The sequence below is a fragment of the Apodemus sylvaticus genome, chromosome 16 (assembly GCF_947179515.1).
Source record: "Apodemus sylvaticus chromosome 16, mApoSyl1.1, whole genome shotgun sequence".
Classification (NCBI taxonomy): Eukaryota; Metazoa; Chordata; class Mammalia; order Rodentia; family Muridae; genus Apodemus; species Apodemus sylvaticus.
Genome location: NC_067487.1, coordinates 8,244,267 through 8,259,678, shown reverse-complemented (window position 1 = coordinate 8,259,678; position 15,412 = coordinate 8,244,267). Strand labels below are relative to the sequence as shown.

General features: G+C 50.9%; 1 protein-coding gene across 2 annotated transcripts in view; it reads right to left on the bottom strand.

The window, feature by feature from the left end:
- Positions 1-243: 243 nt before the first annotated feature.
- The window catches only part of Tent4a (terminal nucleotidyltransferase 4A), a 33,353-nt gene continuing 18,184 nt past the window's right edge, over positions 244-15,412 (bottom strand). Inside the window, exons 3-13 of one of the 2 annotated variants that reach the window (XM_052159514.1) lie at positions 15,005-15,051; positions 13,861-13,981; positions 11,867-11,974; positions 10,894-11,022; positions 8,489-8,702; positions 6,870-6,996; positions 5,965-6,065; positions 5,249-5,421; positions 4,540-4,698; positions 2,763-2,927; positions 244-2,364 (exon numbers count right to left, since the gene is read on the bottom strand). In XM_052159514.1, the coding sequence (XP_052015474.1) occupies positions 2,170-2,364; positions 2,763-2,927; positions 4,540-4,698; positions 5,249-5,421; positions 5,965-6,065; positions 6,870-6,996; positions 8,489-8,702; positions 10,894-11,022; positions 11,867-11,974; positions 13,861-13,981; positions 15,005-15,051 (1,539 nt within the window). In that variant the 3' untranslated portion in view covers positions 244-2,169. The remainder of the gene's footprint in view (positions 2,365-2,762; positions 2,928-4,539; positions 4,699-5,248; positions 5,422-5,964; positions 6,066-6,869; positions 6,997-8,488; positions 8,703-10,893; positions 11,023-11,866; positions 11,975-13,860; positions 13,982-15,004; positions 15,052-15,412) is intronic. The other variant, XM_052159515.1, reaches the window with a different exon arrangement.

Sequence of the window (15,412 nt, the reverse complement as noted above, 5' to 3'; positions counted from 1 at the left end):
TCTAAGTGTGACAGTCACTGGTGGACCCAAGTACAGAACACAGAACAGTATGGTGTGCAATTATCCACAAGTCTTCAGAGCACCCATGTGAGGCTGAGCCTCCTGCTACAGTCACGGCGGCACAACCCCGCACTGTGGCAAAATGACCCATGGCCACAGGGCTGACCTTAGGATCGGATATAACTCTAGCAAGCAGCTAATGCAGAAACCACTTCAGAGGAAAGTATCTAGGAAACACAAAGCTGGTTTCTAAAGTTTATTAAAAATCAAAGAATAGAAAAACTTTACATAAAAATATGTCAATTTTAGTGTCCACATTGTTGTCCACACAGAAAATTGAAACATGATGTCCTTTTGTCAAACTGTAGCATGTGGCCACAGTGGTAGCCAGGCCAATTCATCTGGTTCACCATTACCGGGATGGACACACCTGTGCCTGTGGATGATGGAACTTTAAAACGCACATCTGCGGGTCACTCGAGCGGCCCCACGGTGGCTCCTTAATGCAGATACAGTCAATATTGCTAATATGTAAATTAGTACAGGCTATGGACCAGTGTTCATAAATATTCTTTAGCAACAGGCTTCACAATTTAAATAATTTTAAATATTCTGGATGATTCCAATCCTCACAAGCTGCAGAGCCCATGTGCTACTCTGCTCTGAATGTCTCCCAGAGTCAACGGCCTCACCACGGCAGCCGGAGGCAGACCCAGACACACAGCGCTTGTCCTCGGCGAGCTGTCCTCACACTCAGAAATCCATTCAGAATCCCCGCTGCTGCATGTCATTCAGGTGGCCCAGCACTCGGCTTCTTGTCTTGTTGTTCTGTGCTAGTGGACTTAGACCGACCTACCTGTAGTGTTTAGCAGGGCCAGACCCCCATTTTAGAAATGGAAGTCCGAGGGCCTACAAGTGCAAGCATTCCAGGACAACTGTGGTACTCCAGAGACTCAGGGTCAGGCGATGGATATATTCTTGTTCAAAAAAAGTAACAAAGACAGTGGTTGTGGCAGAATACACTTGCATAGTATACCTGTATGCTCCTGACGTCAGGCACCAGCCGCTCCTGGGCCCACACTGGGCTGTGCTCTCCTGTGATAAATTAAAATACTCCCCATGTGCCCTGAACAGCGGAGGTCCATCAGATATTTGCTCTTAACAGAACGAGTGCATACCTATGCAGATTCCTCAATGGAATCAATGAAATCCCTTTCTCCGCATTCCTAAATCTGGGTGCCATTGTCTGTAATGATACTCACCAGGCCCGTGACTCTACCGAAGCACGCCCACAGTCACAATGCTTTACGATTTATACGACGTGACAACCTCTTCTCCCCTTAGAGGTTTTTACTTCTGGCACTTTAAATGCTGGATTTGCTGTCTAGTTTTTAAAAACCCAAACCAAAATGTCAGAACTCGTGGTCAGAGCAGGACAGCAGCCCACCGCCTACGGAGAGGCCGCCAGGTACACACTGGCCTCACAGAACCATCAAGGGTGTCTTGGCTCCTTCACTGCATCTGACCAAAAGAAAAGACATAAAAATAAAGCCCACAGGCCCTCCTCACGGTGTTCATGTCGTGATGCTATCAGATAACCAGTCAACATGAGGAACCCAACTTAGAAAATGCAAATTGGGAAAGGATTTAAGCGTGTTTTAAAAAAAATTCCCTCCTCCCTTAAATATAACTTATGTGAAAATATGAAATTAAATAAAAAATATCTGAGTTATTGCACAAATCATAGGTTTTCAATATTTACATAGAAAAACAGTCCTAAATGTTCAAACAAGACATGAGGGCAGTAAAACAGCAGCCTGCCCACTCTGTCAGAAAGACATGGGGCAAGGCTTGGCATCTCTGCCTGTGTCAGACACGACGAGAACCCCAAATCGCCACCTAGCAGACACACTGCACAGCTGCACATCCAGTCCCTGGCGCGCCTAGGCCGCCGGCCGGGCACAGATGGAGACTTGCAGGCAGGCAGACGCACATCCACGTGTAGTAAGGCTTCACAGATGAGCACAAGGAGCTGTTCTGTAAGATGGACGCGGCCACCACACAAACATGCAGAGTGACCAGCGCTGGGCGGCATCGGCGGCCGGCGGTGGCTGCTGGGTGCTGGTCTCATCCCTGCGGTGCCGAGGCCTGTGGCAGGCAGTGGGACCATCATCTGCTGAGACTCACAGGCAGGCTGTCCCTCGTGTGTGTGTGCTTTTTCCTCCTCCAGCCGGTGCGGTTGTACTGATGGTGTCCTCGGTTGCCTACAGGAGGCCTCACAGCTCCACTGCCCACAGAGCTGTAGCCGCCACCCTGAGTGTGGTTGTGGGAGCCTCTCATGGAAAGTTTCATGCCATTGTGCTGCTGGAGAGAGAGAGAGAGAGAGAGAGAGAGAGAAAGCAGGGCTGGAGTGCAGCGCACAGCCCATGAGGTGAGCAGACACAATGCACAACAGGAACAGGCCACACAGTCACTGCTGCGGCATGCAGCAGGCGAACTCTGAACTCTGAACAGACTATCGCTCCACTCAGGGCCTACAGGTTCCTGATCTGTTCTGCTCTTCATGGGTCTGAGAAGGTCCCTGCAGGGTCAACTAACCTGGGCCCATGGGAGCTCACAGAGACTGAACCACCAACCAAAGAGCAAGCAGGGCAATTCTGTTCCAAGGAGCAAGGCCGCGGGCGAGGCCCACACGCTAGGCCCACCCATGTGCAAGTGAGCAAGGGAGCAGCTGCAGCAGCCCTGCAGCAGCCAGCACTCACCTTGTGGTAGAGATGCGGACTAGACAGTGGGTTGGGGGATGCCGAGGGAATGGCTGGGGAAGTTACATTGTGAACGGCCTTCAAAGATGTGGTTCCGTCGACACCAGCCTGTCTGCAAGGAACAGGGGCAACTCCAAGGGTCGGTGGAGGGATAGTAACCCTGGTCTAGAAGGAAAGAGAAACATGAGCTTCCCACAACTGAAAGCTTCGCACCAAGTGGAAGCAGTGGGGGCTGGCTGTGAAGTCCACTCACACACATCTCCACAGAGCACAGCTTCTGTTGTGACCTAATGATGCCGTGGCCTTAGAATTACAAGCACCTCATCTTCTCAAACAATACCAAGTTATGCCAGTCACTAAATCATAAAATGTAACATTCTCCAAAAATCAAACCAAATTCAAAACAATCAGAGCCATCAACAGAGCGACTGTCCTGTTAGTCCCTAGAATGCGCCCCAAAGTGAACACCCCTCAGACCTAGAGGAACACAGGGAAGGGTCAGAGTGTGCCCCAAAGTGAACACTCCTCAGACCCAGAGGAACAGAGGAACACAGGGAAGGGTCAGAGAAGGCGGTTCTTTCTGGCCGCCCCTCTGGCTTCGTCATTATCTGGCCTACCCAAAGCAAAAGAAAGCCAGTGAGAGGCACTCTCAGGCACCAATGCCCCCACCCGCACCCGCGTCACTGCCTTGCCCACACTGCAGAGTGGCTGCAGTGGGCTAGCCCTTCAAGGCCGAGCTCCACAGGAGACCCTGCGGCCAGGAGAGACGGTCTGGCTGCCTTTGCTGAAAGCATATGGTGGACAATCAGATCCCAGCACTCTGCTCCCGGCCATTATCTCAAACTTGAGTTTCAAGAAGCTCAGCCTGACTCCCACTCACACAGGCTATGCAACTGTGACAACCAACTGGGATCCACACCTACACTTTCTTAAACACAACAGGTCCAAAACACCTCCAGCAGGAGACTGTCCTGAAGAGAAGTGACAGAGGCCTCCCAAGTGGGAGGGAGGGCAGTGTCCTCTCCAGACACAGTCAGGTTGAATGGGACAGAATGTAACAGCTTCAACCACTGCCTTGGGAGGTTTCATGTGTGCTGCGCTGAGTCCAGTGTCTGGGCTCTGCTGTTTGGGTGAACTGTGTCAAGTGCTCGCCACCATTAGACTTGTGCTTTAGTAGCTCACGGCTTCAAAGCAGCTGTGGGAAGGGATCTCGGTAGGGCCAAAGGACTGCGGGAAAGACATGGGCACGCTTCCGCTCTGTTTACACTCAACTCCCACCTCAATGCTGCTCGTCCTTGCAGGATTTAATAATGTAGAATGTATACAAACACAACTGGTATATAATTGAGTTATTTACATAATACTGACTTTTTATAAGATATTTTTCTTTTGATTCATTTTATATATAAAATTTAAAAAGAGAAGAAGTCCCATGTAACGACTAACAGAGAGAGTCAAATCCATGCTGTCACCTCATCTGCACACGGAGTTTCTGGGAGAAAGAAAGCAAGTGTCTACACAGCCAGCACTACATGCCCTGGACACTGCTACATGCTGAGGATGAAGGGAGAGAGAGAGTGACGCCTGTCAGAGGCATCCAGGACTCCGGAGCCACAGAAGACTCCAGGTCCGAGGCTGTTAGAGCACAGGCTGAGCTGTCCTCCAGCCTCCAAGGCATGACAGTGTTAGCAGACAGCACCAGACCCAGCAGTCCACAGGAACGCTGATCTAGGGCACGGCTTGGCGTGGATGCTACCCCTGGAGAGGAAGTCTGTACCTGATTGTTTGTTGTCATGATCAATGTTCTGGAAGCAGCAGGCTGGGGTTTGCTGCTGGGCATTGGCAAGGCTGTGGGCAGGCTGGCCATCAGGGCAGTGGGTGCCTGCAGGCTGAACTGATAAACGCTGGGTGTGCTGCAGGGCGGTGTGTCAGAGTCCTAGAGCGAGCACAGGAACAAGGAGAGCCATCAGCACAGCGCTGCCGAGGTGGGAGGAGCGCCCCCGGGAGGAGGCGAGGGAAGGTTAGAGCAAGCCTACCCCTTCCTCAGTCCTTCCAGAGCAGAGAAAGGCTAGGCCATAGGAAATATAGAGAGACACATGGACTTAACTTGTAAATCTCTAAACCAATTTTCAAAAAACAAAAAACAAACAAACAAAAACCACACAAACATGTCCACAGTTTGGCTGAGTGCTATTACTACCTTGGTCAGAGGGTCACATGAGCAGCACAGCCTGGGTTCTTAAAGTCTATGCCAAAGAACACCGAACAAAGACTGACACGCGTGCACGTACACACACACACACACACACACACACACACAGCACATTTACCCCCACTCCCCCACAGCCACAGCCACCCACAACATACATACACCCCTACATCCCCCAAAGACAGCACACACCCACACACCAGCAAGGAACTGAGATGGAGACGTAGGTCTTGAGCTCCCTGCTACAGATGACAGTCAAGAGCAGAAGCCCACTCACAATGTCACTTCCAGAAAGCGAGGACACGGAAGAAGCAGAGGAGCCTGAAGACAGCAGCTGGGGACTGGACAGGGACAGAGTCAGCCGCTGGCTGTACGGGGAGCTGGGCTCCCGGCTCTGCATCTGCTCCCCATTGCACGTGGTGATTCTCTCCTTTATCTTAATCCTGTTGTCTGCGGCAGGAAAGCAGGTCCAGGTTAGTGATTAGCGCAGTGTGCCCGAAGCACAGGCTTCCGGACTCTCAATGCTACATGTGACTAACAAGGCAAACCTTACATCTGAGTTCATCTAATTTCAAATGTGTATCAAACTAGATATCAGAAAACACTAAAATCTGTCCATGCTGATGTGTAAGTCTTAATCTGTAGTTGTCATAAACTATAAACATAAACCAAGTATTTCCAATATCAATATAGAATGTAGAATTATGAAACACAAATACACACTGGATTTCTAAGATTTGGAACAAAAACTATATGCATCTCAGTGATTTCTTGCCACCGTGTGTTGGAGTGTACCTTAGTTTAATGAAACATTAGCAAATACTTCCATCTGTTCCCCCTGCCCCTTGTTTATTGCAGCTACAACTGTTTCTATAGGGTCCAGGGCTTACAGAATGGGCGGCCTATCAGAAACACTAGAAACAAGCCTACGAGAGGGCAGAGATGTTCCCGTGTTACAGCGAGAGTGCCACGCCTCACATGCCAGGCTCTCACCTAGGTCTGGAGACGGGAGGATTCTGCTACCCCACTTTTCTTTGATCCACCTCCGGTAGTCAATCACTTCCTGGGTGACTTTGATGATTCTTCCTAAAGTACTGCAGAGAACAAGGTTGGATATAAACACTAGGTGTGAGATGTGAGGTTCGTTAATAAGGACAAGAGAAAGCATGAGTTCTGACATGTTTACATTCAGACGTACCATGAAATCATGGTACAGACAAAAGTAGGTTCACTATGTAAAGTCCTTAACCAAGATCTGTCTACAAATGATGATGGCTTCAATCCAGTCTGAGGGAGCTCAGACCCCCAGGCACAGTGGCCAAGTCCTGACATCCTGTTTCCTACTGCACAGGTGAGGAGAGACACCCAGGTGCCCATCACAGGCTAGGGGCTAGCCTGCAACACCGTGTATGGACAGTCAGGGGAAAGCCACAGGCTCATCCCTAACCACTTCTGACAGGCACTGTGAGCCCATTCATTCTCCCCTTCCACTCCTGTCACCTCCTGCTCCCCATGCCCGCGTACTAGAGCAGCTAAGCTGGCATTAGAGACAACCGTCTGACTAGCGCTAAAGCCAACACTGTACACCTTCCTAACTGTAAACTGAAGGACGGCTGAACAGCTGTAGAGGCAGAGCAGTGTGCTCAGATCTGAGCCCACTCACAACCTAAGCCCGCACACCAAGGCTTTCAAAGTCGGGAACCTGCCCTACTACTGAACACCCCACTAAGAAACGCTCAGCCCTAGGCCGTGGGCTGCCCAAAGCCATCCCGAGTCCTGAAAAAGCTTTCGTTATTTTCAAGGTCCACTCAAGTATGACAGTGTACCCATCCATGTCACAGAAGCGCCTGCTCCTCCACAGGAGAGAGGAGCCCGCAGCCCAGGCACAAGCCCATTACCTTTCAGAATCCCTGTTGGGGTAAGACCTGGCGAGCGGTGACACAGCGTGGCTGAGCACAATGTAAGCATAGTCAAACACCTGCTTCACCTGCATGGCCCCATAGGAACTCCGTCCAACATCGTTTCCTGCAACACAAAGGCACCTGCTCTCAGACAAGGTACTGTGGCTAGGGGTTCACCACGGAAATGCCTCCCACCACAGCAGCTCAAGCGGCAGGCGTGTAGACAGCGCCGAGCTGCCGCTGCCTGCAGCACACAGCTCATGGTATGGGAATGTGCACGAGCTCAGTGCTTCAGATGCTGTGACCAGTCTACTCCTCACAACAGAAAGTCAGAAGTGTCACAGTGTCTGACAGTTCACAGAGCCTGCTAAGTCCCCAAGCAGCAGAAAAGAAAAAAAGGAAGTCCACACATACCACAAGGAAATCCAGAATAGCCAACACACCACCAGCAGTGTGGACTAGGCATGATCGATACCATGAGGAGCCCTGAGGGGCACACAGGGTGAGGGGCTGTTCACCCTGCGCACAGCAGCCAGCACATCTGAAGGAAGCCCTTTAGGGAAGAATGCTACAGATACACACTCACGGGGCGAAGCAGATGGAGCTGACACTAGCATCTAGAGGAACCGTAACTCCTACACAGATTCACTGCTCAGTCACCTCAGATAGGAGGTTTCTAGGGAAGATATTAGAATTTCATCTTCCTAGACACAGCTATGGTCCAGGACACTGAAACAGAACCTGAAGACATGGGACACTCAGATGGATGTTAGAATATTCTCAGGAAAACCCCACCTCCCCACCTATGGGCTCTGTCATGCCACTTAAAGACAGCTGACTAAAACTGTCTATATTTTCTTTCAATAGATTTTTAAAGAAATTAATCTCGCCCTAGAATAAACGGTTTAAAAATGATCACTAAATTTGAGGATAGTAAATAAATAATGAACAGGAGCAGAAAAATAAAAGAGACTGACTACAAACAGAAGCCGCAACTGGATCTGTGAGTAGTGTGGACAGGCTGCCCTAGCACAGGCCACCAATGTGGCATGGCTGCAGCGCACAGCTCCATGAGAGGACAAAGCAGAGGTGTCTGCAGCCTCGAGCCATTGTGCTGCCACTGCCCACCCCGATCCCACCACAGCACTAAAGCCTATCACCCGAGACAGGCTCACAGGCAAGTGTGGAGCTGAAAACCCAGCTCCAGGAAAGACTGTAGCTAAACAAGAATGCACAGCAGTTATCAGCTGGGCAAGGACCTAAAGACCAAGCGTTGCCACGGCGAGACAAGCACCCTCACACGTCCCAGTGCAGCGGGGCTGCGAGTCCCAGCTCAGCCACCGCAGAACGCAAGAGCACCATTCGCAGTGACACAGAAGTCCTGGAGAAACACCCACAGGAGACCTCATTACTTACTGGCCCAGGCTTCTTTCCAGAAGTCAATGTTTTCTGTGAGGATTCCCTCAGTACCCTTTCCTAGTTCTGATATTTACAGAACGTAAACATTTTAAAATGCAGGAAACTAGTTAGACTCAGGACTCCTGGAAGTGCACCACTGAGGTCTGCTGGTACAGAAAAGCCAGCACTGTACTCCCAGCTAGAGGGGGCAAGCTCACCAGGCAGAAGGGGGTCCTCAATGCACAGCATCGACGGCCGGTACCCACTGGTCATGGCTTTCATAATCTCTTCTTTGGCGATATAGGCACCTCCTTCTTTTATTCTAATACCAGTTTTCAAGTAATTAAAATTCCTTCCATAAAGTTCAAAAAATTCTACAAGAAGCATTCCCAGGTTTTCATCAGCTCTCCGGGCGTCAATCCTTGGATGTAACTGTAAAGGCAAGAGAGCCACAGGCACCTGAATTCAAGCTGCGCTCCAAAGACACGCACCTAGCAGCCTCTGAGGGACCCATGAGAGGCCCCACCCGACAGCACCTGAGAGAACGAGACAATGGAGGGAGAGCCTCTGCTGCGGGCGGGCGGGCGGGGGACGTGGAAGAAGGACGACATCTCAACATCCGTTCAGATCATGACATCCAAACACACACAGCCAGTGCCCTCGTGCTGCCAACGGTAAGCTTTCCACATTCTGTACAACTGTCATTTGGATGGTGGCTGCACGGTTCATATTAATGTCATATCTTGACATGTTACCAGTAGGTGGCAGGAAGAGCCTGAACAGTGTCACAATCATGGGGACCACGATGTGAGCGGACTGAGCCAGCTCTGCCTGGGAACTCACTTCCTGCTTTCGTACATCACCACAGTCTCAGTGTGACGCTTGCCCGCTCCCTGACAACCAGCTCCTAGGTGCCACAGCTTTGCAGACCTGAGCTGCCCACTACAGAATGAGCACCCCAGAGGAGCATGTGACGCATGGCTTCTGTGGCCACACAGAGGGCTCTGTCGTTTGAACAACTCTGGATGGTGATGGTCAGGCCTCCCTAGTGTAGTCCTGGCAGCAGAGGCTGGAGCCTGACTGTGGTCCTCTAGGAACGATGCCCCATAATGTCAGAGTTTTGCCCCCTTCCCAAGAACAGGGAGGTCCTTGTGATGGGCCTTTATGTCCTTGCTTCTGAGCCAAATCAAATACTCAAGCCAGCCAGTACAGGCCTGGCCTTCTTCCTCAGGCGGCAGAGATAAGCAGGATGCTACACCAGGCTCAGTCTGAGGTGGGTGGTGTCCAACAGAAGTAGGAGGAGGAAGGCTATCCCACCTGTGAGGTCTGACAGCCAGAAGGACCCCAGTAACAGCACACCAGGAAGCCTTGGGAAAACCCACTCAAGGTAACATCACCTGTCCTGACAAGATTTCTGAAACATATTACCTCAAATCAGGGGTACTCAAGATATAAAAAGAGGCCACTTAGCAACAGTAATGTCACCACTGCAGTGTGCTGTGACCCAGCACCATCCATTAGAAAGGAGTGAGCTGCAGGAGCTCACAGCTCAGCACTGTAAGCTCTCTGCTGCCACACCTGGGGACGAATGCTTCAGGGGCATCAAGTCTGCATCACAGCTCGAGCACACCAATTCGAGCTATAGTCTGACTTGCAGGCTAGCAGCGTCATTGGGAATAACCAGCCCTCAGCATGCACACACACAGAACCAATGACATACGTGGGGACACGGACTTGGGCAGCTATGGGGACATACATACACTTTCAGTGATGTACATGAGGACGTACACTTGGGTGGCTAAAACACACACGCAAATGTCTTCTCAAGCAAACATAAATGCAGTAAAGCTTACTAACCTAGGGACTATTCTGTACATGAGTCAGCAGGTGCTCACGTCTATAATCTCAGTACTTAGGAGCCTAAGGCAGAATACTTGCTACTAGTTCAAGGCCAGCCTGGGCTACAAAGTGAATTCCAGGTCAGTATGACTTATAAATAAGAGATTCTGGCTCAACACCACCAACCGACCAACTACCCAGCAAGGAGAGGGAGGCCAGCTGCTGACTGGCAACTCCTCGTGCTTCACTCCGACAAGCAGAGACGACACCCAATTCAAGACCAACAACCGGAGAAGGCTTGCCAGGCAGAGTGGCTCACATATGTGATCTCAGCACCAGGGAAACTGAGTCAACAGGACTGCCATGCGTCCAAAGCTGGCCTGGGCTACACAGCGAGTTCTAGGCCGTCCAGGACTAGAGAGACTTTATCTCAAAAACACAGAAAGAAAGAAAAGTAGAAGGGAATGTCTCCACCTCGTCCCCATGCTGGTATCTGCCCTTTATTCTCAAAGTACTTGGGAATTAATTACAGATAAGCACCAGTGGAAGAGGCTGTCATGATTTGTCTAGGAATAAACCAATTCCTGCGCTCCTGCTCCAAATGAACAATTCTCAGTCAATGCACAGTTCTCAGTAAACGGCCGAGCTTCCTCAAGCACAGCAGGCTTCACCTAACATCTGAGACCCTCACCCACAGAATCCACCTCCAAAGGCTGCTGACCCACAGTGCTGTGAGGAGAAGCAGGGAAGGGAGCCTCCTTGGCCGGCCGGCCCGCCCACTCACCTGCAGGAAGCTGATGGCCATCAGGATGAGGCTATAGGAGCTGATCCCGCCTGTGAAGACTTCGTTCAGGTCCCTCTGCAGGAGGAACTGTTTCAACACTAAAATCAAGTATGGCAGTAGCGAGTACTTCTGTAAACCCAAGAAGAGGCATCCGGTCAGCTGACAGAATTTGTGTTGTTGCTGTTGTTTTAATTATGCCTGCATGTATACCTGCAGGCCAGAAGAGGGCACCCGATCTCATTATAGATGGTTCCCATCAGTAAACTAAACTGTGAAAACAGTCATTGCTCTTAACCTCTGAGCTCTCTATACTCATCCTCCTGCTCCCTCCTCCCCCAAAAAAATCCAATGGTAGGCTTAAGGATCCACACTAGCTGAGGGGTAATGCCCTACCAGCCCAGGCAGTGACTGCAAGTGTCAGTGGGACACAGGAATGCCAGCACTCAGAAAGCAGGTGGCTCAGCCCTGAGAGCAGAACTAGGGAACACAGGGACATAGGGGAAGGGGAGGGAAGGGGAGGGGAAGGAGGGAGGGAGGGGGAGAGGGGAGGGTGGGAAGAGAGGGGAGAGAGGGGAGGGTAGGAGGGGGAGGGAGGAGAGGGGAAGAGCCCACAGGGCTGCCTGTGTCAGGCTGAGCTCCAGAAGCAGCAGCTCAGGCAGCGACCACTGTCCACTCACAAGCAGAAGCCTCCAAGCTGAACCAGCCTAGATGGGGTCTAGCAGGGGGAAGGAAGTCGGGAGTATAGCAGTGCAGCATCTCCCAGAGTGCTCTAAAATGCAAGCAGTCAGTCCACTCAAAGCCAATCAGAAAACAACTATACACTTCCTGAGAGCCTCCACAAACCAGGACAGAACCCGGAACTGCACTGTCTATACTGCTACCAACTACCCATTCTAAGTTTTTTAACATTCATGAGAAAAATGAGTAACAGGGTCTCACGCCTGTCCTTACTGGGGACCTGCGACAACAGTACCTTCATGTAATTCTTGATGAACTCTGCCGCCCGCACACCAGTCTCCATGTTAAAGCTGATGTCGACTTTAACTTCAGTCTCCTGATCTGTGAGCTTTATGATGGGCACCTGTGAGGACACAGTTGACAAACTGCTGTGACATCAACGTCTCCAGACAGCCACTCACCCTTCTCTCTTCACAAAAGGGACTTGGCGGTCACGGATGTCAGTTTTAAAGAGAAGGGCTCTGTCAGGAGTTAATCTCAGTGGTCACTGGAGGCCCACGTGACACCCGTGACCTGTCTGTCCTCTCCTCGCAGGCTCCACTCCAGCACCTCCTGCAGGCCAACTCTGGGTGGGGGGTGGGACAGCATGAGGGGATGGGAGCTCGAGAAAGAGGACTCAAGGGGGAGGCCTGACCTGCACACGCCCTACAGGGCCACACCACACAGCAAGGTGAGCCCCAGAGGCAGGGTTTCACACACTGAGATACAGCAGCACTGCCATCTGTACTGGAGCGGCTGTTGCAGGGAAGGCTGCCCCCACACAAAGCCCTGTACTTCAAGGTCCAGAGGGACAGGGAGGGGGAGAGGAAGGGGAGAGGGAGAGAGGGGGGCTTGGGAGAGGGAGAGCGCACACACCCTCAGCATCTGGGATGTGACACCCTCAGAGACTGAGTGACATTTCTCAGCACTCTGAAGCAGGGAGTCCGGGCGGACTAGGCAGTTATACCCAACATTCTTCAAATGCAGTCTGGATCTTGAAAAGTTCAAGAACTCAGGAACCTCAGGCCACCCATAAGCTCTTCTCCATCTGAATAACAATACCAAAGGCAAGTCCCTGCGGCCTCCCTTACAGTCAAAGAGCCTCATTTCACTAACTGCACAAGCCTGCATGGTCAGAGTGGCTAAGACAGCTAGCTGCATTTCTCCCTGAATAAGGAATTAAAGACAAAAAAATAAATAAATAAACATGTCAGAGATGGACTACAGCAGGACCCTGGATCACACACAATAGGACACTGGATCACACACAGTAGGACCCTGGACCACAGCAAGACTCTGGTCACAGCAAGGTGTCACCTCTGCCCAAGTGTTTAATGGCACACAAAGCCATTCTCTTGCTTTTCACGTGGGTGTTCCCCGTGTGCCTGCGGTCAGCTGGAGTCCAAGCAACATAGTCCTCTGCATCTTACCAAGGCTCACGGCTAAGTAGACGCGCGGTGGACATGAGGCAGTATGAGAGTCAGGCCTATAGGGGCTGCTGGGAAGGGAAGGGCAGGCCAGATCCTGGGAAGACCCAACCCACAGTGGGCATGGTTCCTTCCACCCACCCACTCACCCACCCACCCCAGCACATGCACCAACAGAGCTTGCAGCCACTGGATTGAAACTCTCAGTTTCCCCAAAAACCCTACAGACAGGTAACACACCAATTCAAAACTGAAACCCTAGCCCATGGCAGCAGAGCTGGTGACTGGCACATACCAGGGCCACAGCTAAGATCATAGCTGTCTAACCTGAGCCACTGTGATGAACCCTCCCAGGAACTTCTCAGAAGCAATCTCATCTTCCAGCTTTCCCAGAGACGCCTTTCCAAACAGACACAGGTCTGGGCAACAAAGGGAACTCTAGGTTTCCCTCCTTCCGTGTAAGTTAGCATGCTGTCTTTCACAGACACCACCACTGCCACCACAGCCACAGATCCCTAAGCTGCACCCCAGGACCACAGCACATGGAATGAATGCTGGCTTCTCCTCAGTGATCCTCTTCCTCGTCTTACTCCACAGACACACACAGACACACTTTTAGGGTCACGAGTGAAGATCTCACAATGGAAACAAGTCCACTTATCACCAAATAGGTTCTCAGCTCGTAAATCATGAAGATGGTAGCTGGTGTGGTTAGACCACAAGAGGGCAATCTTCAAAATAGAACCAGTAACCACTGTGAGGAAAACTGGAGGACACACGTGGGGACTCGCGTTCAGGTGAAGGTGTCAGCCCCAATACTCACCGTAGCTTTGTCAAGAACTTTGATGGAGCACGGCTCAGCCACGTTGTGCTTCCGAAGGGCTTGTTCCAGCAACTGTAATGGAGGACGTTCCCACTTTCCAAAGACAACCAGGTCTATGTCACTGGACAGAAGAGAAAGGTGTATTGGTCACAACACACCTCCTAGGAGGTGGCCTCCCATGGTGAAGGCCAGCACCACAGCATGTTGCCTCTCTACCAACAAGGCCCCATTGCCCCTAAGCCCTGAGCACTGAAAGCAGCTCGAGTCACCTACATATGTAAGTAAAGCCAGAGTGAAACGGTCCTCAGAGCCCAGTGATCAACAGGGGAAATGGGTGAGCTGCTTCCAGCTATCTATACTACTGTCACTGGCCTGGAGATCCCTGAAGACTTTTAATCTACTTGGCTTCTAGAGCCCTTGCCCATGCCAGCCCGTAAGTCCTGACATCACAGCCAAATGCTATGCTAGCAAGGTAGCTCCAAATGCTAACCAGCATATACAACAAAATGCGTTTTGCATATGAAAATATGAAAACAACTTTAGGATGGAAATCTCACACTTCTTCTACAGAAAGGTCTTCCTGAAATACTGCTCTAACAGAACTGTGCTTGAATGTCATTAACCCTTTCTATTCACTCACAACCCCAAAGACTCACACTGAACTGTGGCCCCCAACCGACAGCACAGCATCTCCTTCCTGAAGTGTGTAGGCTCTGGGACAATGTCTTCATAAATGGATCAAGACCTCTGCTACAGGGGTGGGTTTGTTATAAAAGGAAAGCTTGACCCAGTTACGGCCTCTGGATCTTAGACTTTTCAGGCCCCAGAACTGAGAGCTAAATAAGCTTCTATCTACAGTTTACAATTCAGCCAGCAGGAGACTGAGGCAGTTCCCACTCATTTTCTGTCTGATGCCCAACATTTCTGTTGTGTAAGAAATTAAATGCGAGAAGACAAAAAAGCCAAGCAAGCAACCTGCTGCCTTACAGTGATCTAATGCATGCTGCTTCCTTTCCGGCCTCCTCCCGGAAGGGATTGTGCTCCACAATCTCCCCTTAGCTGCTACTGGAGCCTCCAGAGCACAAAGACACTGCCACTCCATAAGCCAACGCCCAAGTGTGTTGGCCTCGGTGTTGACACTCACCTTGTTGGAAGGTAGAGGCCTGTACTAAAGCTGCCAAATATCTGCACCTGAAAGAGAGCCCCACAGTCAAGTCAGCAGGCTCCCAGCATGCCTTGCAAGACACGAGGACAAACAAAACCAGCTTGGACATTAGGGGAAGGAGCAGGTGAAATGCTGTAACAAACTAGAAAATTCTTTGTACATTTATTGACATCCAAACCCAGGCCAGGTGATTGCACCAAGGAGTACAAACAGGCAAGTAACTCCTCTCCACAGACACACTCATTCACGAAAGCGCCATACCAGGAAGCACGTGCATTCTGTTATATTCTAAGACAGGGTTTCTCTATGGAGAAACTTGAGCCTCTGCCGCCTGAGGGCTGGGGCCGAAGGCATGCATCGCCATGCTCTGCTGCTTTCAAATGAAAC